Source organism: Antrostomus carolinensis, unplaced genomic scaffold (genome assembly GCF_000700745.2).
Source record: "Antrostomus carolinensis isolate BGI_N321 unplaced genomic scaffold, ASM70074v2 scaffold3988, whole genome shotgun sequence".
NCBI lineage: Eukaryota > Metazoa > Chordata > Aves > Caprimulgiformes > Caprimulgidae > Antrostomus > Antrostomus carolinensis.
In genome coordinates this window covers 1,715-26,951 of record NW_010334847.1, presented here as the reverse complement: position 1 = coordinate 26,951, position 25,237 = coordinate 1,715, and the positions used below count along the sequence as shown (strand labels likewise).

Sequence of the window (25,237 nt, the reverse complement as noted above, 5' to 3'; positions counted from 1 at the left end):
CAAAGGTAAGAGTCTGGTGGTACTGAAGCATCACATAGCTGTGATTAAAAAACAAAAACCCCCTACAAAAAAAAACCCCCAAACCCCCCCAATTTTCAATAAAACACTCCCTCACTCTGAAGAGCAATGGATGCTCTACATTTCCTCTTCCCTCCCCCTGTACTGGTAGGACAACTGCCACTTTGTAAAGCTTTGACAGCAGAAAGATTACCTACGATGTCATTAACAAAGTCTGTATGTAGTGGGGAAGGACAATTCTTCTTCCCTTCAACTACTTCTGTAGCAGCATGTTCACAGTGACACTGCCTTTATTTTCAGTAGACTTTTATTAACTGTTTCAATTGGCTTTCACATTCTACTCCTAAAGCAGCAAGCATCACTTTTGGCATGCAGACAGATTCCCTGTACAGCTAAACAAGGACAAAGCAGCTGGACTTTTAAAATATGGTTCACGATTTAATTTTATACACCTCTGAAGAGATTACTCAAGTTAGAAATACTTAATTTAAAATGACTACTGTACAATGGAAATCACTTATTCACAATATTCATAGTTGTTTCACTCTTTATTTACAAAATACTATCCTGAGAATTTTCTATTAAGCTTCAATTTGAGCAAAGTAGTTCATAGATACCTAAGTAACAATGGTTACTTAAAATAAGGAAAAAAGCCACTAGAAGAGTACAGAAATGGTTCGGCACAACTGCTCAAATGACTGTCAGGTCTCCTGCTGTGGTTCTGGTTGTTCTACAGCTGATGGATTTGACTGAGGTGGCTCAACTCTATTTTCAGGAGGTGGTGGTGGGGGCAAAAATCCAGGTCGTTGAGGTGGATAGTGAGGATAAGACCTCATCGGAAATGGGTTTCGTACTGTGAGAGAATCAGAGTAGTCAGGTTAACATCAACCACAACAGTAAACACAGACCCTGCTCCTCCCACCCCTTCTGTCTTACTGCTCAGCAATGGGCTACCTCAACAGAAGGCACAAAGCAGACCTAGTGTTAAGCTCTAAAGAGACAAATATGGTAGGAATGGGGAGGACAAAACAATTGCTTTTCTCAGTAGTTACGGGCAACAGGCTGACAGCAGCAGCCAGTCAGTATCCATCAACATGCTGCTACTGCCACCGTGGCCTTTGGTCTGCTGTAGCAGCCCTTGGCTCTCTGTGGAAGACAGTGGTTTAGTTCTTCACAGGTTAATCGGAGAACAGCAGGAGGCAGAAAGGAGCCTTTCAGTCTGATACTCACACCTGGCTCCACCAAGGCAAACTCCAGGGAAAAGCAATTAACAAATACATCCATATTTTGTGCCTTTGTATGGACATTGGCATACCTCAAAGCTAAAGGATGAAACTTTAAGATTCATATACGGTGCAACCTCATAGGAGGAAAAGGATTAAGGTAAGCATCTACTACTTGCTTTCCTACACAAAAAAGAACTATTTAAATGCTGAACAGTGTGTATATGTCTGTTTTCCAGCCAAAGCTATTATTTGTAAAAATATTACCAATAGGAGCAACTGTGAAGAACCAAGTGTACAACACAATTAACCTTCACCAGAAAAGATGCTCCCAGTTAGCTGAACTGAGTAGTAGTATGTGCAAATAAAGATTTAAGTGTTCAGCCACTGTGGCAACTGCACAAAGCACCCAGGTTGATCAAACCGAAATAAACGCTTGCAAAAGCTACGTACTTGGCAGCGGGGGGCGCGGAAGCCCAAAGTCTCGCACAGGAAAACATTCACGTGGTCCGTACATGCCAATGGGAGGAGGGGGAGGAAAAGGAGGTCCTCGTCTCATGAAAGGTGCTCTAGGATCCACAGGCATCATCGGAGGTCTGACTGGAGGGAAAGGTGGAGGAGCAAACCCTGAACTAATGGCTTCGCTTTCAGATGACAGTGACTGATCAGGTAGTGAGTTCTGCAACACAATGAAAACCGGGAAGTTAGCTCAGGGAAAGGGACAAGGAAAGGCAACATCTCCAGTCTCACTGGGCCCACTTCCATGTGGGCTGTCACACTAGCTCATGGCTAGTTCTGACTGCCACAGCTACTGTACGATCCCAAGCAAGGCTACCTGTGTGCACTGACCATCAGCTTGGCCACAGTTTCCTCTTTTGCATTACAACTAATTTTCAGGAGGGATTCTATTAGTGACACATCAAAATTAATTCACAAGTCAGTAGGTGCTGTGATAAAAGTGTACATACAGTTTTATAATTTGGACTGCACAGTGCAAGGTGACCAACGTACTAGAGAGGAATTTTCCTAAACATTTTGCAGAAAATCAAAGCTTCCCTAAATGAAGTTTCTGTTTAGTTACTTACACCAAGGTTAGAATGATCTTTCATCCCATTTCCACTTGGTTCTGTTTGTGGGCTGTTTTCTGAAGATGTTTGTCCATCTGCATGCAAAAGTGAAACAAGTCATTCAGTGCTGACCTCCTTCTCCCTACCACTGATCACAGTATTTTTTCTGAAACCAGGATATACAGGCAAGAAAAAAAAAAAAAAAGAAAAAAAAAATCACTGTACCAAGCAAGTGTTCCACAGGCAGACTGAAGGACAACAGGGGAACACAAAGCTATGCCTGAGTATTTTCTCCAACTTCTGTACAGGTTGCACATGAATTACCAGGTTGCAGATTTAACCAAAGTTTCTTGTATGCAAATAAGGCTTTTTCCTTCCATTTTAGGTTTTGGGTTGGGTGGGGTGGTTTTTTGCTTTGGTTTGTTTGGGTTTTTGTTTTTTAAGTTACAAGTGCAATTTCGTAGCAATACATTGTAATGTTACTGTAGCAGTTCCATTTTTCCCCTCCCTCCTGCTAATAATTTATTTCTTTGCCAAGTCCCACGTGGGTTATGATTGCATTATGATATACTCTTGGCACACAGCTCAACAGCAATCCTATTCAAGTCTGACAAAAACCAATTCCTTCCTTAGCTGCTAAACATCAAGGAGATTTTCAGAACTACATCTGTTCCGGATAAACATTCAGAAATAGTAATAGTCATCCTCATATTTGCTGTACTCACTTTATAAATTAAGAGATAAATAGGAACTTCAGAGTTTTTACTTTTATACTTCCCTGAAAACAACTATTTTCAGTAACAACTGGAGGAAATTAAAGGGAATTGTCAGAGGAGAATCTGACTGGATATAAATATAAACACTAAATGTACTAATTTCTTCAAAATGAAATAATAATAAACAAAAAACCCAGAGATTTGAAAAATACTGCTTTCTTACATTTCTGCCTGAATAAAGACAACAATGCTAAGAAGCACAAGACCAAAACAATACTTCTAAAATGACAGATTTTTCATCTACATGTCGTATTTCTTCTCCTTTGAAGCAAACAAAGCTCTTTTCTCAATGAACAGATAGGCCTTTTCCAAACAGCCAAATTACTTGTCATTTCAAGCAGGCCCTGCCTTTGTTGAAGATACTGTTACTTAAAAATCTGAAGCATTTCAGCTGTTGACATCACACAGAGAATATTCATGCCTTGACACTTAAGCTGCATAACAGTTTCCATCTTAGATCTTCCAAAAGTTGCTCAAAAACTTGATCAAGCTTTAACCTTTCTTTCTGATTAGAAGTTTCCTGCTCCGGGTCCCTGCCTCAAGTTGAAAGTGTTTGCAGTCAGCCACCCCAGCTTAGCAAAATGCGTATTATTTTGTTTGCTTTAAGTAACATTTTGATCATCTTGCTGAGGAAGTGTAGCTCATCCACTCTTGACAGTTATAGCCTGGATTTCAGTACCAAGACATGATGCTGTTCCAAAGCCAGATGGTATGTGCTGGATGGGGTGGGATTTTTTTAATTTGTTGGAGGGTTTTTTTTAAACCAATTTTACAAATACTCACCCAAGTCTAGTGAAATTATATGCATCTAAAAAGCAACATTCACATATGCTAATGACCTGCTAAATGCTGGCAGCAAAGTTATCCAAAACCCTGTTGCCATTAAGTAGGTTTTGAACTGCCCAAGAACTGAATACAGCTTTTTAAATTTTTTTCAGTTGTTGCTTGCCAGCAGCTGAAGAAAAGGGTAAAAATGGATGGAACATGTGAGTGCAAAGACAGTGCACCTCTTCTGTCCTCCAGTCAGCAGCCAGGTACTAGAAGACAGACCTCAGTGGAACACAGAGTTATCACGAAGCACAAGTGAAACACAGAGATGCTTGGGAAATAGGGTAGGAAGGTGACTGGCTGTACAGAACAGAATCGTCTTCCTTCTCTCTCCTACTGCCAGAAACTGGGCAACAAAGATGGTAACTTACTACTAATCATATGAGTAACTGAAAACTGGGTGGCAAAGTTGCTGTTGTGAGTTTAAGGGCTTCAGCCTGGGTAGCTGATGAATCAGACACATGTGACTTACTAAGCATTAAATAAGGATGAAAACTGCTTAATAAGTATTAAGGCTTTAAGCTCTTAAACTGTTTCAGTGATGAGGTTTAAGTCACTAAAACTTTGCCTCTGAGCTTCTGGCTCTTGCTAAGTATCACCAACTAAAATTTACATAATTGACCAATTTAAAACAAATGGTACTTGGGTCAGTGAAATGTGTGATTTAAGGTAGGGACAACTACACTGTGACCTACAAGAAGCCGCAAGTACAGTGAACAGTTTGAAGAGGAGACCACAGGACCTTCTGCTTCAGTATGCAAAGCCAGTGGATATTTGAAAATTTTGCCGTTATTCTTTCAGTCTTACTGACTCTAACTTTTTCTAACTTTACCAGATGTGGCACAGAAATGCAAGTAAGGGTTTGTGATATTTTAATGCTGTTGTGAGCCTAACAAGGAGGGTCAAAATAGACTCCAGACCAATCCTGAATGGTTAATGTACAGAACAGTGAAGGTTGAAAAAAAAAAAAACCTCAGGACTACCATTTACTGAATCCCATCCACCCGACAGAAGAGACTGCTACTGCTGATAATATGGAAAGACCGCATCAAGGCTAGCAGGTGATAAATTGTTTTCGCACAATGGAGCATCAGGTCCGTGGTAGCTATAAAGTTGTCCCTCTTACCATGGCTTACTACGTACAGTCAACCTATACTGAGATTCTCCATTTGATAGTATCATGGAAGCAATTCCCACCTGTTTTATCAAAAGACTGCATGTTGTAAGTTCGTAGTTCTGCTGGTCCAGAAAGTCTTCCAGTATTTGGAGGATTAGGGAAAAATCTTTCTTGTCTTCGAGGAGGAAGAACTGGATCAGTGTAAGGCTCACCTAACATTCAAGAAATCACAAAACAGGTTAGTGAAGATTTATTCCCCTCATCCCACACAATTTCAGACCAGCAAAATTCTCTGGATATCTTATGCTTTTGTAAATATCCAAAGTGATTATTAATCAGGATGAGCAAACAAATCTTAAAGAACCCCAAACACAGGAATCCCACCAAGTATATACTATAGCTCATGTTTTTAAGGAGCTGCAAAAGAGAAAGGTCATTGATTTTTGATTTAAAATACAATAGAATTTTGAAAGTTATGATTGCCTGAGTTACAAACAGTGAGGCCTTGAAACAAAGGTTCAGCACAGCAACGAAGGTCAAAGACAAAATAAGTTACTCTATGTTTTAAGCCATTCCTAGGTAAGAGTGCTGTTTTCCACTACACTTCATAATGCTGTAATGTGTTTCCACCAACTTCCTTGCATCAGATCTAGCAATCAATCATGCAGCCACACGACAAATTGTATCAGTGAGATCCAAGCACAGAGATGGGCTAAGAACACAGCTGAGGTCAAGGGAACAGGACGACCTCTCTGCAGTATCTTATCAATAGGCCAGATCTGGCAAATGAGAAACTGCATCTTGAGTGGACTTTGAGTTTTATGATCAGGCTTTCACACAGATGTGTAGCAACTACAATATTGCTTGCTGCATCTAATGACAGAGGCACTTTAACTTGTGTACTTTACCTATTTTTTTATTTAAAAAACCAAACCAAAACAAACTTGCAGCATTTTTGCTTCTTTGTTACAGGTATATAGGAAGAGTGTCCTTCCTCCTGCACTGTTTACTTTAGAAGTATCAGTAGTATCCTCTTCATCTCTGTCTTCCTTGAGTGATAATACGCAATACAGATGTTTAAACAAAGAAGTGAGAGTGAAGACTGATTTTGTTGTTGTTAATTATCAAAGAGGAAGCATCAACATTAAAACATATACCAAACAGGATGACTGTGTCATGGTACTCCTGTATTATTAATATGTTTTTTTGAAAAGAAAAAAAAAGTATTTGTCAACATTAGCTAGCTTTTACCTCCTATTAAAAAACCCTTTCCAGTGCAACTGCACACGCACTTCCAATAAAACATTCCTATTTTTAAGCAAAAAATACTTAAATATATACACTGCAAGTCAGTAACTCCCATTTTTCCACAAATAAGGTAAGCAGATTTTTATACCTGGTGGAGGCAGAATTATCCTGTGTTCTCTGTCCCAAGGAGGAGACAGGGATCCAGTATCTGATGGTGGTCTGTGGGGATCAGTTAATCTATCAGAACCCAGCTCTCCTCTTTCATTACCAGCTTCATACATGGCAGTTGGTCCTCTGGATCCTAATTGAAGAAATCAGATAGCTATTTACCCAGATATTTTAAATCCTCTGTTGTGGCTTTCTTCATTGAGTCTGAAAACAGTAAAAGAAATCATGGAATGCCAACATTGTCAAGATATGAGATGCATGGCTCCAGAGGATTCTCCAGCTGTTTGCAGATGACCAGTTATGTTTAGTAGCAGTGTTTAAAAGGTTTGTTTGGAATGAAAAAGTCTTAGTTCAACATGAGTGCAATCTAGAGTACCTGCAATTTTTTTTTTAACTTTTAAAATAATTTTAAAGAGTTTCTGCTCATTCAAATCAGAGAAACTAGTGCCCTCATGATAAATCTTCTTCTCAGTGCTAAAAAACCTCCTGCTAATCAAACTAAAAATTAGCACACCCTCATTGTAAGAAAATATCCACAATACATTCACTCTTCTGGTTCTTTCTAATTCTTTATTCAAGGAAAAAAATAAGAGAAGACTAGGTCAACACATAACCAAGTGCAAGAGAAACTGTAACAATCAGTGATTTTAAGTTGCAACTTCCTTTAAAATAGTTTTGGTCTGAAAAATGACAGAAATACTGAATTCTGGTATAATTCTCTAGCTCTGTATCGTAAAATTCAACCTAAAATTTGAAGCCATTTTGTGTCTTGTGCAAAGTGAGATAAGCACTGCATTTGCTCTGTAGCTGGCACTATTTAAACACATCACTTATTTAATCTGCCCAAGTTACATCAGTGCTCCACGGTGAAATGGGCAGCAGCTATAGCTTTGCATAGTCTCTTTCACTGTTAATACTGCATCCTGAAATCCTGTTTTGCTTTTCCTCACCAGCAACAGCTGAGCTGCAATTTAAAGACATTCTGGACAGCTCAGTTTCATTACTTACTGTCTCTGTACAAATAAATTGTCAAGTATGATATTGCTTGTGTGTGGTACAGCTACAGTTGAACATTCAATCTCAAGCTCTTTTGACTTAGCAAATGAATCAACTTTCATATGCATGTGGATATGCTTTTTACAAAGAATTAAAAGAAATAAATAGTCCATGCTGGTCTTTTAAAAATCTGTGAAATCCTTATAGAAGAGACATTTAGACATATTTCCCATGAAGTACAGGTTTCAATGGGTATAAGAGTAGTAGTAAATTAAATAGTAGCTTCTTTATTACCTGTAACAGATGATGAACTCCACTCCAGCATTTACACTATTTACAGCATTTACACTCCACTCTACACTATTTCCATCAACATAAAAAATATGAAGGAACACTGTTTTTCTTCCTTACAGCCATGACACCACAGCTTGCTTTCACCTACTCCTCAATCTCTGAATTTTACTCCTTATACACAACCCTCCATGTCCCTTTTATCACTAGGGAAGAAACTGTCTCCATGTGTAACTGCCTCAAATTTAGAGCAAAAGGAGGAAAGCAATTTACTGAATCGGTAACTTTCTAGTATCATCATCCCCAATAAAACTGTCTCATGTTTTGGCAATGCAGATATCCTCTCCTTCTCTTACAAACTGTAGACCAAAGAGATGGAAGTGGCAGTATTTTTTCTTCAGAAAACTAATCAACTCTTGTTTACTTTAAAACCTGAAGTTTATTTCAGCAGAACCCCATTTGTCCAAGAAATAAAACAAGATTGATGAAGTCTGGCTTTCCACTTTTCTCAATCTATGCTTCTAAAGTGAATCCACTGACCAACTTACTAGTAACAACTAAATTTTCCATTGTACTGTTACACATTAGACATCTTTAGAAGCAAGTTGAAAAACAGGAAGAGTATGTCCAAAAAACTGTTTATATTTTATTTGTTGTTTTAATACTTTTTGTCACCAGCAAGAGGAAAAGGTGTGACAGGTTTATAGTAGAGGAGAGAGAAATCCAGAATAGATAAATTTTCAAGTTTAAGAATTGTACCTCTTCCTCCTCCTCCACCTGGAAGCATAGGCGAAAGCCTTAAAGGACCCTCCAATAAAGTTGGAGGAGAAAGAAAAGCTCTTGTTTCAGATGAAGGCCGGCCCATTGGTGAGGGTCCATATGGGGAATGGTCTGGAACAGTTAAAACAAAATACTCAAGTTCACAATATTTAGTTTAGCAAACTGTATAAAGCAATCAGCTTCTCAAGGTGAACTTTAAAACTAAACTGTATAAGTGAAATAAAAATTGTGCTCTAGTTACCATGTGTATCGTATTCCTATTCTACCCTCATTGAACTACAAATGTTCTTAGTCTCAACAAAATACTTGACATGACCTATAGTCACTTATGACCCAATTATTTTTTTTAAATGACACTTATTTGTACATACACATGGCCAAGACAGTTTTCAAACAATTACATATGCGTGGTCTTGGCAGACAAAACCATAAACCAAAACAATTGGGCTCTCTTTTACAATTCAATACTGTACCTCTGCCAAATGGTCTAACTGGAACATCAAGAGCATAAGGATCTTTTTCTAAAAGGTCAAGTTTAAATTCTGTTTCAGTTAATCTGCAAATAAACAACAAAAAAAGTAGTAAATAAGCAAGAAGTGCAATAGTTTTACTGGACTGCACTGTTTACTGCTAGACTTTCTACTTAAAGGATTAACGAAGCAGGGTATTTTATTCCCTAAATAAAAAGAGACAAAGGATGTCACAGAACTCTGAACTTAAGAATTTCTGAAAGTATTCCTCTATGCTGCTGTATTTAAACTGTAATTCAGAAGTTGAAGTGGCACGTTAGATGTCACAATTCCTAGCATGACATTACTCTCATGAGTATTCTAAACTGCATTCCAAGAATTAGTTAACGTCAACACCTCTCAACCACCACCACCTCATCTGTTAGCTCAGTATTAACTTCTGAGATAAGCTGTAAAATCATTAGGTAACTATAACATCTGGTTGATACATACTTATTTAAAACAAACCCCCAAAACTTTTGAGTTCTAGTACTACATTCTGCTTCTTTCCTGAAATATTTCAGTACCTCATATAGTTCTTAAGTTCTTACTTTCTTGTATGTTATCATTACTGGGATGCTCAAATGACCCCCTTACTTTCAGAACACCAACGGAACACTGTGCTCTCTCTGCCCTGTTTGGGCCACAGTTGATTAACAAAGGTCTAGAAAGCAACAAATTGCACACACACAAAACATACTCACATGACAAATTGCATTTGTTCAGAAGTAGATCAGGACTGCACTTACTTTTGTCTGTTATGTGCATTTTCTTTTCTTATATCATTGAGGTGTCTTTCAGCTGCTCGCGCTGTCAGCTTTGGGGAGGGACAAAAATCAGATGCTTAGATATTGTCATTTGTTAATTAAATGCTTCATAAATGTGACAGGTCCTAGATCCAAGCCTTTCCCCCCCCTCTCCCCCCCCATCTGAAGTGTATGGACTGTTTTTTCACAAGACATGGCTCACGTATAAAACACATGAAACAGAGCCTCACATATGTCACCAAATGAAATCAGCAGCTCTACTACCCAAATTTTTGAGGAATGATATGGCTTTCCTGCAGGTTCTTAAAACTGCAGAAATTAAATTCTTTGGCTAAAGCTGCTTTGAAGCATCTACAGAGTATGTACAAGATTTAAACTCTCAAATTTCATATAAGAAAGTTTTATGTTAAAAATCACATGGTTAAAAACTGTAAAATCGTGACCACGAAGTGCCAAAGCTTTGAACAGGATTCTGTGTTATCCAGAGCATTCTGTGAAACTGAAGAATGTATTAGTCAGGAGATATTTTAAAGTTTCCGGTTTGGAAAAAAAGGTAAAAATGGATTTTGTAGAAACATTCTTAGGAAGCTGTCAATGGAACATACTGTTCTCACAGGACATAACATCTTGTATTAGTAGATAAAAGGAGTGAAGTACATCCAGGGAAAATATTAAAATGGCATTGAAACAAGGCCAAAAGCTTTTATTATTAGCAAAATGTCACACACTTGTTAAGTGGTAACATGTTATTCCAGCAGATTTATTGCTATAGCAAATAACATTGTAATATCATCATACTGTGCTATAGATATCTGGCTTAATTATTCCAACTATTTCATATGACAACAGTATTTTTAACATGCTTTTGTGTATTTCTGCAAGAAAGCTGTATGTTTGAAGGTGGCAGGTTAGAGTTAATTTTTATTACCTGTTTTTAATAAGAAACAAAAAAGTGATAAAGCAAGCTATTCAAATCACAGAAAGAAGATACACAAAAGTTCAGAAAATTCAGTATTTGGAACTTACCCAATTATCATGAGCTTTTTTCTCATGTGAAGTAATCTGTGAATGAGAGATTCATTAGAACATTATTAGTCTAAAAAAAGAAAACTTAAGATTGAGTATATGCTCTTATTTGTAAATTTAATGTGTGTGGATAACTTATGAGAAATCTAAACTTGAAATTTAACTTTATAATAAAGTTACTGGATGAGCTCTGCTATGAAGGTGTGTCAGTCAAAACCAGATGGCATTAAGAATAGGTAAAAAAAAACCCAACAAACCCCCAAACAACAAACAACAACAAAAAAATCATTCAACAAAACCAAGCCAAATACAGTACCACAACCTAGCAGAAAGTGGTATTTCAGTTGCAATAACATCCCTCCTACTTGGCATAGATGGTAAGTAACACAAAGCACGTACTTGATTCTGGTAAGAACGAATGGTTCTTTCTAGCTCTTCTTCAAGATCTTTTGCTCGCTGTCTGTAATAAAATTAGGATTTATGACATCGTAATAAAATGTGGAGGAAAGCAATTTTAAATACAGTAAACACTATGGTAAACATAAGGTATAATTAAGATTTTTAAAATTCAAAATACAGTATTGTCATTTAGGCCCATAGGATATATAAAAATTATAGTAGCAGTGAAATTCTGGGCGCTAGATTAGTGCAAATAGGAATGCAAACGAAACAACAGAACCAAAAACCCCTACATCTCCCCAAGCTTTCAGTAGTCTGTGACATGTTTCCAACATAAAGGATATTCCCCCACATAGGCTGTAACAGCCAGCCTCACCCAGCCTGGAGCATCACGCTGTCACAGGCTGCCACAGTCAGTCCTGAGGGACAGTCACTTGCACTGACGTTATTTCAAGACCACAGAAAATATGATGCCACCTTTGCTGCCAGCTGCCCTGTGCGCAGCCTCTCTAGGTTCTACACTCTCTCAGCAGGTGGATCAAAGACACATTCATTGTTTAGTTATACTCCATTTGTGATATTAATATTCACTTTAAAATTAAGATGCCTACAAAGTTCACATTCTGAGAGAATCAAGAAGGGTGAATTCTGTCTTCCTGTACAAATACTGAAGAATGTCTACAAGAACTTTACATTCCAGTGAAAGAATTAATCTAATTAACTTTTCAGGAAGCATTGTTGATCAGTATCATTCAGTTAGTCAATACTCCCACAAACACTGAAGGAAGTTGAATACACATTACAGATTGAAGAATTATGTCATAGTTTGAGAAACCACAGAAACAAACCAACGGTACGCAGTTGATGTAACACAAACCAGAGCAAAGCAGTTAAAAAACAACTACAGAAAATATTCACACATCAAAGTATTTTAGTAAAGAATTTCTAAACAACAGTAATATTTGACAAGTATAGATACAGAAATAGAATACTACAACTATACAACATAAATATGCTAGGATCTATAGGAAAACTGAATATTGCATTTATTTCACAGCATTCTCTTAACTTCGTATTTTTATCTCTGTTCAGTAAAGAGAACTAGATGGGAGAACCACTTCTACCATTCCACTAAAGCTGTCAATACAATTAGGATTCTAATGGAAGAAAAGCTGCTGGTGATCTTCCACATCCAATTTTTTTAACAAGGCAAAAACTCCCTTAGTACATATTATTACACACAATCTAGCATGCAACACACACACAAAACAAAGAAACTGGAAGAAAATACATCCACTTATGCTAGTGTTTTTATTAATTCTCTATTGCCTTTTGTTCACTTTGGAACAAGCAATTACAGCAACTAAAATCTGGAATTACCTGTAGCTGTTTAGTTCTTCAGCAGCATGATTAATTTTTTCATCTACTTTAGAAAGCTTCTCTTCCTTCTGTAGGCGTTCTCTCTCTTCTACTGTCAGCTTCCTTCAAGAAAATTCAAAAACTCTGCTTAATTCTGCTTCAAGTCAACAATTTTGTAGTTGATCTGTCAAGAAAAACTTCTCCAATTATGTAGGCATGATGAATACATGATATTTATCCAGATAAAGAGTTTTACAGGCAACATATGAAATGGCATAAATAGCACTAGTTTGTATTCGTATTAGTTTATTCAGTTCACTAACTGTTTGATATGAAACAACTATATTACCACTATTCCTAAAAGGAATCTGGAAGACAATTCATATTCCCAAAGAATATTTCTGTTGGGAGGGGGGAGAACGTGAGGTGGAAAGGCAGCCACAAATCAAATCAAACAAAATGAAAACCAAACTACGCTAACTTTCAGTGATTTGTTCTGGTGCTTTTTTTTCATTTTAAAATTATTTTCTGGAGAAGAAAAAGGTTGTTATTAGCTACTAAAAAAAAAGAGTTATTAAAAAAAAATATATATTTCCAGGTTCCTCTTTTTTTATGCCTTACCAGGCACTACAGAAGAGAAAACTCATATTCCAGACCACAGATTAGGCATAAAGTAACTGCAGAACACACATGGATACTACTGCTGCATACAACCCTGAACGGATAAACTGGTCATTCTCCTGTAAACAGCAGTCCTTAGCAATCAAACTGTCTAAATCATGGATCTTTTGAATATGATTTAAACTTATTTTCTACTCAATCTTAATTTCCCACTTTTCTATTTCCCTTATTTAGACACATCTAGCTTAAGATGCCTTGTTAATACTAATAACCTCTTATTCTGCTATCTCATCACACCAGCTTCTCCCCACTCCTTTTTGGCTTTTCTAAAATCTTGATAAGCAGCATACATTTGCTGAACTTCAGTGTGGTATTTTTAAATATCATCCACAGAGTCTGCAAATATTTTTCCTTTCCGACTGCTCATAATAGCTTATTTGTAATAGGTTCCTTCCCACTCCGGACCCCCCTGCCCTTTTTTAAAAATCAAATGTTTATGTACTAGATTTCTAGGCTTTTTTGCATCTACAAAGACGCCAAATATCTACACACACACACAGATATATATACACTACAGAGCAGATTATTGAAAGTAATACTTTAAAAAGGTCCTGCATACTGCTCAGTACAGGACCAAGACTTGTGCTGCTTCTCTTGCTGCCTTCAAGATCCTGTCTGCTCCTTTGAAGGAGAAATTTCTGAATAGTAAAACTGTAATTTTACCATCATGCCCTAAAATGATGCCTTCTGCTCCCTCCCTGCCCCATCCACATACACACTCTGAAGGTTACTATATGCCCCATTCCATCCCAATGAACTTTATTTCCAGTCCTTAATGTATTCCTGTTTTCAATCAGTAAGTCATAGTCTCTGTTGTCATCCTGTGAGACAGACAGCACAGCCTTCTTATTCTATCTTTTTTTGGTGAGGAAAGCCTGATTCACAGGGATTCTATGTCCCTTACTGGTAACAGTTAGTTTGTCTATGTTTTAACTCTAAACTTAGTTCTCTATATATAGCATCACTCCTCTACTGACGTTACTAGTTCTCTTTACTACACAAAATACACCTCACAGTTTAAGCAGCTACTGATTATCTTTCTTTCAGCAACTCTGATAGCTGTAGAACATCATCTGTTTATTTAATTTAAAAAAAAAAAAAAAGTTTTCCAGCTTCACCCATCTTATTTCATAGATTAAAAATTTGTTACTTCTTGTTTTATCTTTGTTTCTGTATTCGCTTGTGGAAAAGTCCTAAAATAATATACCACTACTTTCATAGAAACAATTTCTATAAAATTACTGTGATCACAAGCGTACATGAAGGTGTAACAACAGGGTCATCACAATTCAGAAAACCCTGGAAAGCAGTATTCAAATTTTCAATAATTTTCAGGCCCCTAAATCAAGAGTTACATTCAAATCGAACAGTAAGCATTGAATATAAAAAGAGGAACCAGCACCTGTGTAGTTTCATTTCATTTTCTTGATAAAGCTCAGTCATTACTTTCAGTTTCTGCTGAAGCTTTTGAACTTCACCTTCAAAACGTTCATTTTCAGACTGCAAGGAAGCCTGTTGACTTTGAAGGTTTTCTATACGTTCTGTCAAATTCAGAGATAATTATATTGGGACAACAAACAATTTACGAAATTAAAATATTAGCAATATTTTAGTACATAAAAAGTCTGTAAAAACTTTTGACCCTATGTTGATATAATAATAGAGAAGGTAGTCCCTGCTCATAGCAGGGAGGTTGGAACTAGATGATCTTTAAGGTTCCTTCCAACCCAAACCACTCTATGATTCTATGATATTTCAATGAATTATAAAAATTGAGAAGCAGTATTGTTCCTTTTGATGGTAAACTAGCAACTGCACTCTCTACCAACCACAAACTGCAGCTCTGAGTGTATATCTAGCCTTTGCTACAAATTGTATAGTTTCATTGAAAACAACACAGTTTTGCAATTCACAATCTAGGTTTTCATTTAGGGCTCTTATTATTGTAATTAGTCTACTAAAGGAGTAGAAGTGCTACCATCATACATTCTTCCAGATTTACCTACAAGGTCTTGCTGCCTAGCCTGAAGGGATAACTCAATTTCTCAAACCACCTTATCTTTCCACATTAAAATCAGTCATGTTTCTTTTCCTATTTACTATTCCTCTTCAAGAAATACAGAAAGCTTCAAGTAAGTTTGAGTATCTTTATGGAACACACACACTTTATGAAAAACACACTAGCACAAAGCGTCAGTTTAAAGAACTACCAAAAACTGAAAAATACAGTTTTACAGAGCATTCCATCACCCAAACAACAAAGCACAGAACATTCAAATGTGATAGCTGCTCTGCTGGCTGTTATCTATGAAAACAATAGCTAATTACAGGCTTTAATTTGAATTAAAGTGGCAGTGTTTTAATTTAACAAGTTTTAATTCAGTATGTCCTACACAAAAAAGGAAAAAAAAACAGAGCAAGATGCTTTTAGGTTCAATTCTCTAATGCAGTATTTTGGATTTTAAGAAGTTAAAATTTTTTTACATTACAAACTAACTACAATTTTAGTTAGTTTACATTACAAACTAACTACAATTAAGCTACCATTTTTAACAGATGGTTTTAAAATTCAGATTAAAACTCTATTGTTTCACGTTCAGAAATGATGTAAAGAAGACCTATTCATTAACATCACTTTGCCAATGTATTTTAAGATTCTATTACTTAACAGTTATAGAATACTCCAGAGTACAACAAAATTTGTAAATGGTGCTTTAGCAACTTTGATTGCTTTACCTCTAAAATCAAATATTTAAAACAGCTAAGCAATTTAAACTCAAATAGGCATTTTAAAAATCAAGTAGAGTTATCAATGTAAACTTAATTAAGTTTTTACTGGAAGTAATACTTACAGCCTGTACGACCATTTTACAAAAGCAGCACCTTATTAATCTTAAAGGCAAAACAACATTTAATTACCTGTAAGTTCTTCTTTAGCTTTATTTTCATCAGAAAGTTTTGAATACATTTGGTCTCTTTCTGTTTCCAGGGTCTTCAAACAAGCATTTAACTACAATCAAATTTTTTTAAAAAAAGAGCATTTTAAGATTACCAGAAACTGTTTCCATGCAAAAATATCTAATTAAACATCAAAAGATGCTGAACTCTGTCATACTGATACCTATATGCAATTAAACTTACCATAAAAATTGCATACATTCCCATTTGTTTCCCCCCCTTTCCATCCACAAGTTTCTTAAAATCACATACCTTTGCAGCATAGATCAATTTCTTGACAGTTCGTTTTTGCTGATCATCTGATTGACAGAATAGAATAATACCATCACAAGAAGCACAAAATGTCTGACAGAACTTACTACTATTATTTTATTTGTTTTTTCTAAAAAAGCAATCCCTAACACACTGTGTCGGGCATAACATATTTGGATGAAAAAGGAAAAAAAAAAAAGCAGGGTAGGGCAGGGGATATGTATTCTAGGACTTTGTTTGCCAATCAATCAGACTCAGAATGCTCATGTTAAAAGTGAGATGCTGAATATACACTGTAAGATTTACTGGGATGTGCCCTATGGTGTAATCAGCACCAGCATAAAAAGAAGCTGCAGCAAGAAAAAGGAGGAAGAAAGGCTCTTCTGTGCTGCTGTTTTGAGGTGACCCACATTTACACCCATCTGATTCCAGTGCTACCATACTGCCTGCAACAAGTTACCACCTGCGTAAGGACAAGGAAGCAGAAATTGGGGTCTAAGGACCCACGGTGCTACTGCTGGGAGGAGCTTCAAGAAGAAATGAAAGCAAAGTTTCCACCTAAAAAAGTTCGAGAATCACTGCTTAATACTAACACAGGCTAAAGTCATTCTGCAAGAGAGTGAGTACTGAGTCTTCACATGGCTCTATAATAATATGTACGCTTTAGCTATACCCAAACACTGCTAAATAGTAGCACCAGTTGTTATTCTGGAGGTGTCCAAACATCAGTTAACTGCTATTGAGTGAGTTTTGAAAATCCAACTTCTACAAAGCTAATCTTCCAACTTTCTTGGAAATTTGTTGGTTCTGTATTTCTAAAACATCTATTAAATTAATACTTAAGATGGGAAGCTATACAAACCATACCTAAGCGCTCTCCATTCTCTGCTTCACTCTTTATATCTGTGTCCCAGTGATTGTCTTCAGCATCATCATCTTCTCTTATTGCTGAACTCCAGTCCTTCATCTTCAGTAAGTATTGTGTCAATGACTAAGAAAAAGCCCACATAAAATACAAACAGTAAAATAAATGCAAGCAATGAAAATGTAGTTACCATTACAATTACTTTTTCAGGATTTCTGTCCTTTATTTAGTTCCCTTAGTAGATTAAGTGAACCCCATATACAGGATTTTAAATGTCTGATATTACTTTTTCTACTAAAACACATACCTGCAAGTTAACAGGTGTGCCCTTGTGAAGACTTTTCAGATGCAGGCTTTTAGCAGGGCTGGTGTAGATTAGGTAGACACATATAAGAATACACTCTCAACTCCCAGGCTCCAAATTAAAAAAATGCAAAAACTCTTAACAGAACTAAAGGAGTTTTTCCCTATTTGTTTGCTTCCAAGGCTATCAGATGGCTCCACTCTGCTGCTAAGCAACATTTTGGCTTAGCAAGAAACAAGACGTTAAAAGATGTAGACAGCAAACAAAAGCTTCATGCATACTAAGACAAGGAGAGATTGTTAGACTTTCTTGGAACTCAATGATTAGTATCAGTCTGAATGATTTGATTCAATGCTAGTTGCCATAATTTACCTTGACTTGACTCTCTTTATTTTTCAATACTTCTTCTATATCTGCTTTAGATGATTCAAACATCTTAGTTTGTTCATTTAGTTCACTGAATCGTTCACCCCATCCTTCGGCTTCGTGTAAAAGCTAAAAAGGGAAATACTAGATTAGTAGGAATGTCTGTTACAACCAAGAAACAAGGATTAATAATACTTGAGCCTGTTATATTATCTACACATAAGCAGAATTTTAACCTCTCACCTATCAGTAAGAATTAACAGAGATAGACTACAAGACAGTTAAACCTTGACAGCTGAAAAAAAGGACTATATTGCTGTCCAGTTGCTTTAGCTGCAATAGCTCTCCACTGCAATTAGTTGTTAGGATATTTTTAAACATTTATAAGAACAGTTCAGTTAATATTTCACTCAGTTTAGAAAACCCCGATGTGACAATAGCAATGGATATAAAATAGTGACAATTTATGTAACAGCTACAGACACTGGGGAATGGATGGAGAGGAGAACACTCCTTGGCCAATATGCACACACACTTCTGAAATTGTACGGGATCTTTTCAATCTAGAAGAGGTCAGTGAGGTAAAGGAAACCAGGAAGCTTTTTAGATGGCTATTTCAATTCACGTGACTTGCACAACTGTATTATTTTTCCTACTCTCCTCCTTAAAGTAATACCTCTTAAAGTAATTCTTAAATTTTATTTTTAAAAAGCTTCCCTGTTATTGAAAGTCACAACCACTGTATGTAATCAATACCTACTAGTGTGTATCTTTGTAATTCACCGTGGTTAATTAAAAAGACAGGTAGAATCCAAGGTTACATTTTACAAACCTACCCTGGTAAAATCTCATTTCACAGAAATACTTTACAGGAGTAAAGGGATTAGTACACTTAAGCACCAGTTCATTAAAAATAACCACTGCAACATATTAGCTAATTAAACCATGCCTTCATATTGTGAGAACAAAATTGAACTGATGCAAATTTCTGATAAGACAAAACATGTGGTACAAAAACATGGGGTACAGTACTAAAAAAAAAAAATTGTCTTAGAGCGTGTCAAAAGAATATTGCTTAAAGCTGCACAACAGGCAACAAATTTAAAAGCAGTGAATGTACAGAAAGGAATAACTAAGTTGAGAACAAGAGCATAACAGCCAGTTGTATTAAAAATAAAACCAGAAAACGGTAGTTAAACAGGGCAGCCAGTTGTATTAAAAATAAAACCAGAAAACAGTAGTTAAACAGGGGAACTGCCAAGCAAATAAGACAAGCAATCCTGAACACTACTTATCAAAGATAGACTAAGAAGGCATAAAGCAAAAAGTATGTGACTAGAAATGGATGAACCCATTTGGCACACAACTGCACCTTTCAAGCAGTAAAAGCCATGTATGAATTTGCAGCATCACACAAACTACATATTATGGATAAAACAAAAATACCCTTTATGTAATACTGCTCAGAAAACATACACAGGCAACTACTTTTATCATTAAATGTCATCCTCAAAGGGAAGCTAAACTTTGGGTTCATGAGGAAGGAATCTCTTAAAGAGAAAATAATTTGACATGACTTTATATACCTGTAAGAATTACAACAAAGAGAAATAGCAAGGATTAGCAGTAAGTAATTTATACTTTTAGCGTTCCTTAAAAAAACAAAGCACAAAGTTTGGAGTTCATTAATAGTTCCCTTGTTCAAACTAAAAGGCCCAATGCTCTCTCTGACACATCATAAATCTGATACAGCACATCTGTTACAACGTTTAAGCTATGATGTGCCAGAAGATTATGACCCATTAGTGAAAACGGACAGAGGAAGAACGTACTCTAGTTTCTGTGAACAAATAACACCTTTGTTACCTTCTGAGCATAAGTGAAATTCCATCTTTTTTTAAAAAAAAAAAGGTAAGAAAGAAAAATAAAAAAGGGGTATGGATATTCTAATATAGCAAACTAACTCATGCTCACAATAAGCTCATAAAAGAGAATACAAATAAACAAAGCAGATACTTTCTCTTATTTCCTTATCAGGTTCCATCAACTCTTATCAGGTTATTTATCTACTACAAAGCATAGCAAAATACAATATATACAAATGTTCTCAAATTACTAAAAACTGCAACAAAGCTCAGTTAACAACAAAGTGCAGGAATTCATCCTGAAGAATGTGGTTATGGAACTACTATACCCAGGTTATTTTATCTGTAAGGAATGCAAAAAGCCTTATTTTTACCTAGGAACCTGCCAAGTTAATTACAGCCTGGGAGTTGTTTTTATTGATTATTTTTCCCTGGTGTTGCTTCATATAAAATGTTTGCCGATAAAATGTAGAGTAATTGTCAGCATTTAGTATTATCTTACTCTAAGTACTATTTTGCAATAAAAGGAAAGAAGAAGATGATTATTTTCACATACACACAAATAATTTCTGTTTGAACCCAAGAAATTACCAGACAAAAAACCGAAAAAAATCCCTATTAAAACTCTGTGTACTGCTTCTCAGTATTTACTACCCAAGTATACTGTCACATTTGAAATAAAGCACTGAGACCAGACCCTTTCTCCTCACACAAAAAAGGATGTATAGAGAAGACAAAGACAACTCTTGAAATAATTCTCAAGCAACTCCATCTCACAGTGTAACACCCAAATCTGCTGTTTCCCTGCCACAGCGTCTAATAAAATTCTCTTCCTTTTTTTTGTAGTCATAAACATGCACTCCTTCTACAATTAGAAAAATATAAAGTTTTACTGATAACAGAGTTGTGCAGAACTGAAATATTCCTCCTGCAGAAAGCTTTCTATTTTCAGAAACCTTTTATTTTTTCCCTCCTGAATCAGTAAGTGTAACATGCACAATGTTTTGACAGAGAGCACTAAAGCACTCCCTGGCTTTTTATAAGACTGCTAAAAACCAACAGGCCCATAGTTCTTCTCCCCTTCCACAAGAGAGCTATCAAGTTACTGTTCAGACAACAAGGAGATCATCAGTCAGTCAGAAAAATAAGCACATATTCATTAAAAAAATTAAAAATAAATAAAAACCCCCACCCAAACAAAAAAAATCACAACAAACAGCCAACCCAACCCCTGCCAAAAAAACCCAAAACCATTCCATGGAACATTTAATGTTCAGAGAGAATACCTTATTGTTAGAAAAAAAACAGAATAAATTCACTGTAAAACTAGTTATTGCACAGGACAACTATTGCATACGCTGAACATTATAAAATAATCAGCATTCTTTGGGATCCGAGTATGGCACTGAGGAAAATAAACAGCTAAAATTTGGGAAGTAACAGTCTTTTCTCTCCCTTCATGTTACTTACTTGACTTCCCATGAATTCATCCACAGTGGTACTACACTAAGTTTTTTTACCTGTGTTTTGCATACTCTGCAATTTCTTAATTTCTTTTGTTTCCTGGATCAAGTATAAGCATTTTCTCTCTGCCTCTGTAGAAGATCCTAGCTGTAGACTTGCTCAAATCTTCCTGCTTTCCTCCAGGTCTCAGCAAAATTCTTACTAGTTTTACATTACCATATGTTCTCTTTCTCACTGAACTCTGTATGTTTCCCCATAAACTCTATTAAATTTCTTTTAAAACAGGACTATTTTTCCAACATAAAATCATTTAAAAGCCATGTCCTCTTCCTCATTCCATTTACTAGAACACACAAGGGGTATTAACAAACATGTTGAGGATGACCTCCTTGGAGAAAACATAAATCATATTTATCATAGAAAATACAGTATTTCTAAGGATAACTAGGAAGAACCTACCTGTTTCTCACTTTCCTGGAGATGGCAGTTTTCATCTACTGCATCTTGAACGGACGTTTTGAGTCTCTCTGTATTAATCTGATAGACTTTTAGGGTGGACTTGGCCTAAGTGAAATAAAAAAGTGAGCTGTTTAAACAGTGTAAGCAGGGTCATGATGCTATTATTGGACTTAACTCTTTGGTTTCCTAGCTGTGCTATATACATATTCTCACATTTTCCCTTTCTACAATTTCAACAGTTTTTGCTGACTGTAGTTTTGCAACACTATATATCATTGTGAGTAAGAAGGCAAAGAAAAGACAAGGTTAACTGTACTTCCCAATGAATGAATAAAATTTCACTGCATGAAATTCAAAGTCACTAAATCAAGTAACACAAAAGTACTAAGCCTTATAAAGTCTTTTCATTTACACAGCATATTATTTTTGCACTCTTAAATAGAAAAAAAAATAAAATAGTAACTACATGGAGAACAGAGAAATGGCAAAGATTTGAAAACAGAAACTATAAAGATGGAACATACCTCATCAATTTGTGACTGGATAGATTTTGCTTCGTTCTCTAAAGACTCCACTCTCTTCTGAATTTCGGCCACCTGAAAATTATTAGTTGTCATGTAACTTCTTCCACAGATTTTGACTGAAAAGGTCGAGGCAATTAATAAAGTTACTTTAATTTTCAATCTGAGGAGGTTCTACTGCCAAATCAGTAAAAAAACTTTTATTCTTTTAAGTATTTTCCTTTATGGGTGTCATTTTTCAAATATACTACAGGGAGTACGAAAGGAGATGAAATAGGAAATGTAGTTTTTGTTTTAAAAAACCCAAAGAGACTAGTTTGTCTTCTCCACAGCAATTTTTTTGTGGGAATTTTCCTTTTTAAACAAAGTAACAAAGACAGGATTCTAATTGTTCTTACCAAGTTATCATTTTCTGATTGCTTAGATTTTTCTTCTTCCAATTCTTTTTCTAGATTCTCTATTTCTTGGTTAAGTTGCAAGTTTGACTTGTTCAGTTTTTCATGCATTTCCTAAATCAAGTTGTTTTGACAGTTAACATAAAACATGACATTAATCACATCCAAAGATAACAAGTATGTTTTAAATATAACAGCAAAGTACATTTAACAAATTTCACCATATCAAGGATAAATCTCAAAGCACTCTAGAGACCCTTGCATGTTAACAAAACCCGTAATAATTAGCTGCACAGGATCTGAGGTGCAGAATGAAATAAATCTATTTGCCCTTTTTTAAGCATAAATTTTACCTCAGCTATTTTTTAGGTATTTGATTCACTTTTTCAGAACCCTTTTACAAATATATTCTCAGTTTGTGGGATATAAACAACGTAGTCATAATTTTTGTTAACAACTGTGCTCCAGTATCCTATAAAATACATTTGAATTAAATCAGATATGAGAAAAAATACTTCATGCAGTACTCGCCCTCTCTCCTAGATACAGGAACAATTTACTTTTAAAAAATTAAATACTGTCTAATATGCTGTTTGCTCTAATAGCTATCATTTTTAATGCAATTGTTACACAAAACTTCTCTTAATCTAAACAGCTCACTTCTATGTCATTTTCAGTAACCCCGGACTAAAATAACAATGCTCTCAATTAAAACAATTAAGGTTTTTTTGGGTTGTGCTTTGTTGGTTTTTTTTGTAGTTGTTTTTCATTGCTGGTGTGGGTTTTTTTAACATGGCTAGCATTTTCCTGAAATACTGCCTTAAATTGTAGAAATAACAATTTCCATTTATCTTTTTACCTCAAGAAAAGATGTATCTGCTGATTCTTTCATAACGTTATCATCCTTCAGAGACAATTCTAAATCTCCAAACTGAAAAGGAAATACTTTATGTCAGAATGTATGTAAAGACTTGCTTAAATAATAAGCATTAATTTATGACACTCTAGTCTGAAACATAGCCACCACCTCAGTATTCACAAATACATCATGGTGGAAATCAGAAAAGCTTTATCCCTAGTAGATTATCCCAGTGGCATAAAATAAAGACATTTTAAAGTTGTTTCCAGTGAAATATATCATATTAAGAGTTACAGGCAGAACTTGCTAACAACTTAATTGCACTTAAAGGCACTGACAGGATAAAGCATTTGAATAATCACTTTCAAAGGCTTTAAATTTCTTACTTCTAGAGAAGTTTAATACTTAAAATTAAAACTAAACTTAAAATCTAACTTCATAAATTGAGCCCATTTCTGTGACACATCTGAAAGCAGCAAATGAGGACCATTACCTCTTTTTTGCAAAGGCTGAGTTTTTCAAGAACTTTGCATTTGTCTTCAACTAGTTCAGCAATTTTATTGGCAAGCTGTTTTTCCCTTCCTAAAAAAAGACAGACAGTTAATTGTTGCAACATTCAAATAATTAGAAGGAGAAAAAAAAGAAAGTCACAGGCCAAAGAAACAGTATGAAAAATAAGCTTACCTACATAAAGTCGACTTCTAACCTGAAATAAAAAGAATAAATACTGAAAATGTCTGATCAATTACTCTTGCATAATATTTGTAAACTAATCTTTTAAACTGCTGTTCCATGACCACAGAACTTAAGAAAAGGAATATAAATACAGGCTGTTGTTAAAAACAGGCAATTGCATCCTCTGCTTTTACACCCTCCACAGCTGTGTGTTTGCCCTGCCCTTCTCCCACTCTAATTAAACAGGGAGAAGAGGAGAAAGGAGGTTAGTTTTCACCTGAATCATTTTTATAGCACACCTCTGTACAGTCACCACATAACCATGACTGCCAACACAAAGTGGTACTTGATATGCACAGCCAAAAGAGTAAGAAAGGAGAGGGAGGGGGAAGCTCCATGTGCCTGCTCAGACTTAACTTCCTATGAAGAAAAAACCCCACATGTTACAAATATATAACAGTTAGAGCTGCAGTAAGGGTACTACTTGATGAGCATCCTGCTCAGATGCAACTCAGTGCCAAGTGCCAAATCAGCAACTGCCACATGGGGTCTAGTTCCCTAGAATCAATATCTAACAAACTGAGGGACAAAATCTGTCACAAATGGCATAGACAAGAGATGCAGAACTTGTCTGAACCCACAAAAACTTTACAGCACAGCATTCCTCCCAAGGCTGGGCCTGGATCACATGCTTAACACACAATGTGCCCTTCAGATCTTCCCTGTTTCCTCCTCATTTAAAGCCACAGGATGGCCACATAGTCCAAGTAACAGAAAAAGGGGAAGAAAGTCAAAAGCACAACTTATCCTATCATTCTCCAAAACCAAACCCCATTATTTTTGAGTAAGTAACCATTAATTCTTCAAGGTGCAGTTCTAAGTATGAATGACTGAAAAAGCTATCTCTAACTTCTGTAATATCTAATACCTTAGTGACATGTGCAGGAGAAAAACAATGCTAGAGTTGCTGCTTGACTGATTACAGCTGAAAGGCCTCTTTC

The 25,237-nt window shown here is 35.9% G+C and overlaps 1 protein-coding gene across 1 annotated transcript in view; it reads right to left on the bottom strand.

Moving 5' to 3' along the window:
* Positions 1–547: 547 nt before the first annotated feature.
* MIA2 (MIA SH3 domain ER export factor 2) overlaps positions 548–25,237 on the bottom strand; it is a 25,823-nt gene continuing 1,133 nt past the window's right edge. Inside the window, exons 2-23 of the mRNA XM_010174308.2 lie at positions 24,246–24,267; positions 24,055–24,143; positions 23,562–23,633; positions 22,706–22,816; positions 22,311–22,382; positions 21,787–21,891; positions 18,005–18,127; positions 17,331–17,454; positions 16,464–16,510; positions 16,173–16,263; positions 14,656–14,794; positions 12,594–12,695; positions 11,214–11,274; positions 10,815–10,850; positions 9,771–9,838; positions 8,986–9,068; positions 8,492–8,623; positions 6,426–6,578; positions 5,110–5,241; positions 2,327–2,403; positions 1,695–1,920; positions 548–871 (exon numbers count right to left, since the gene is read on the bottom strand). Coding sequence (XP_010172610.1) covers positions 720–871; positions 1,695–1,920; positions 2,327–2,403; positions 5,110–5,241; positions 6,426–6,578; positions 8,492–8,623; positions 8,986–9,068; positions 9,771–9,838; positions 10,815–10,850; positions 11,214–11,274; positions 12,594–12,695; positions 14,656–14,794; positions 16,173–16,263; positions 16,464–16,510; positions 17,331–17,454; positions 18,005–18,127; positions 21,787–21,891; positions 22,311–22,382; positions 22,706–22,816; positions 23,562–23,633; positions 24,055–24,143; positions 24,246–24,267 — 2,217 coding nt within the window. The 3' untranslated portion in view covers positions 548–719. The remainder of the gene's footprint in view (positions 872–1,694; positions 1,921–2,326; positions 2,404–5,109; positions 5,242–6,425; positions 6,579–8,491; positions 8,624–8,985; positions 9,069–9,770; positions 9,839–10,814; positions 10,851–11,213; positions 11,275–12,593; positions 12,696–14,655; positions 14,795–16,172; positions 16,264–16,463; positions 16,511–17,330; positions 17,455–18,004; positions 18,128–21,786; positions 21,892–22,310; positions 22,383–22,705; positions 22,817–23,561; positions 23,634–24,054; positions 24,144–24,245; positions 24,268–25,237) is intronic.